Source organism: Hyla sarda, chromosome 3, assembly GCF_029499605.1.
Source record: "Hyla sarda isolate aHylSar1 chromosome 3, aHylSar1.hap1, whole genome shotgun sequence".
Taxonomy (NCBI): Eukaryota; Metazoa; Chordata; class Amphibia; order Anura; family Hylidae; genus Hyla; species Hyla sarda.
Genome location: NC_079191.1, coordinates 132,557,721 through 132,559,322, shown reverse-complemented (window position 1 = coordinate 132,559,322; position 1,602 = coordinate 132,557,721). Strand labels below are relative to the sequence as shown.

The following is a 1,602-nucleotide window of genomic DNA, read 5'->3' as shown; positions in this document are numbered from 1 at the left end:
GAGGGATGTTATTGTATGTATTTATTAGCCAGAGGGGATGGGGGGGGGGGGGGGGGGGGGAGAGAGAAATAATGGCACAAGGGCATTAAGATGGAAGGGGGGGGGGGGATAATGGCAAAAGGGGATTAAGAAGAGGGGGTGAATTATTATCCCCCCCCCCCTCCATCTTGATCCCCCTGTGCCATTATTCCCCCCTCTCTCTGATCCTCTTTTGCCATTATCTGATAGGGGCAAAAGAGGATCAGAGGGAGGGGGAATAATGGCACAAGGGCATTAAGATGGAGGGGGTGGGGGTGATGATTAATAGTCCCCCCCCCTCCATCTTTATCCCCTTGTGCTATTATTCCCCCCTCCCTCTGATCCCCTTTTGCCATATCAGATAATAATGTCACAAGGGGATTAAGATGGAGGGGGGAATAATGGCAAAAGGGGATCAGAGGAAGGGGGGAATAATGGCACAAGGGGATTGAGTATGGTATTAGTATTAAGGTAAGCACATGCCATTATGAAAATAAGTCATTTTATTTACTTTCACCCTTTGGGGGGTACAGTCGTGAAAAAGGTTGGGAACCACTGCCCTAGTGGCATACTAACGCTTAGATGGCCCATGCCCATTCGCCAAAGTGTAGGTACGCCACTGCCTAGGTATGAACATTTTTATGAGGTATGCCAAGATATCAGTATATTGGGCAATTACTATAAGGTTTTCTCTAACAATTGAGGCCAAGTGAACAGCCAGAAGCAGAGACTGCGGTATTTCTGCAGTTCCATAGAACTCCTTCCTTCTCCTAATACTTTCACCACATGTACAGACTATGAGGCGTTCACAGCCAGTTCCCTGCCGCATCTCCCGTATAAAGGGCGACATTGCGGTTGTGCAGCTCTCCCTCCCTTCCTGGTCCGTGTGCCGGGAGCGGCTTCCAGCACTTTCAAATGTCGCCCCCGTTCCCAGGCGCCGGTCTCTGTGACTGGCGGCCCCGGGATGATTACTTTCGAAAAGAACGTTTACTATTCGCCGCCTCAGGAGTTTGAATGGAATGCGCATGCGCAGTGCTGCCGCTCTCTCCACACTGACGTTACAGTCCGCCCGGTTCAGTCAGCCCCGGCTGCCCGCAGTGTTACTGCCGCTGTCAGATACTCTTCACCAAAGTTACTTCTGCGCTAAGGTAAGACCTCTGCTTGCTCCCAGCAGGCGCCTCTCACGTACCCTGGCAGCACACAGCACAGTCTCATGTCTATGTGCTTCATGTTCTTATCCGGCACATTACAGTCTAGAGATGGATATTTCTCTCCAGGACAGTATATAAAGCCCGGCTGTACAGACAGTATGGAAAGACATCACACGGAGACGTGTACTGCAAAGCTCTGCCACCTGTGGCTGCAGATGTTGTGGAACTACAATCCCCAGCATGCTGCACATTCATAGAGTGCAGATCTCAGGTCTGACGTGTACTGTAGTAATGTTGTGGAACTACAATCCCCAGCATGCTGCACATTCATAGAGTGCAGATCACAGGTCTGACGTGTACTGTAGTGATGTTGTGGAACTACAATCCCCAGCATGCTGCACATTCATAGACTGCAGATCTCAGGTCTGACGTG

At 50.4% G+C, this 1,602-nt stretch overlaps 1 protein-coding gene across 1 annotated transcript in view; it reads left to right on the top strand.

Moving 5' to 3' along the window:
- Nucleotides 1-483: 483 nt before the first annotated feature.
- Nucleotides 484-1,602, top strand: part of TRIM59 (tripartite motif containing 59) — a 23,200-nt gene continuing 22,081 nt past the window's right edge. Inside the window, exon 1 of the mRNA XM_056563187.1 lies at nucleotides 484-1,166. Coding sequence (XP_056419162.1) covers nucleotides 1,038-1,166 — 129 coding nt within the window. The 5' untranslated portion in view covers nucleotides 484-1,037. The remainder of the gene's footprint in view (nucleotides 1,167-1,602) is intronic.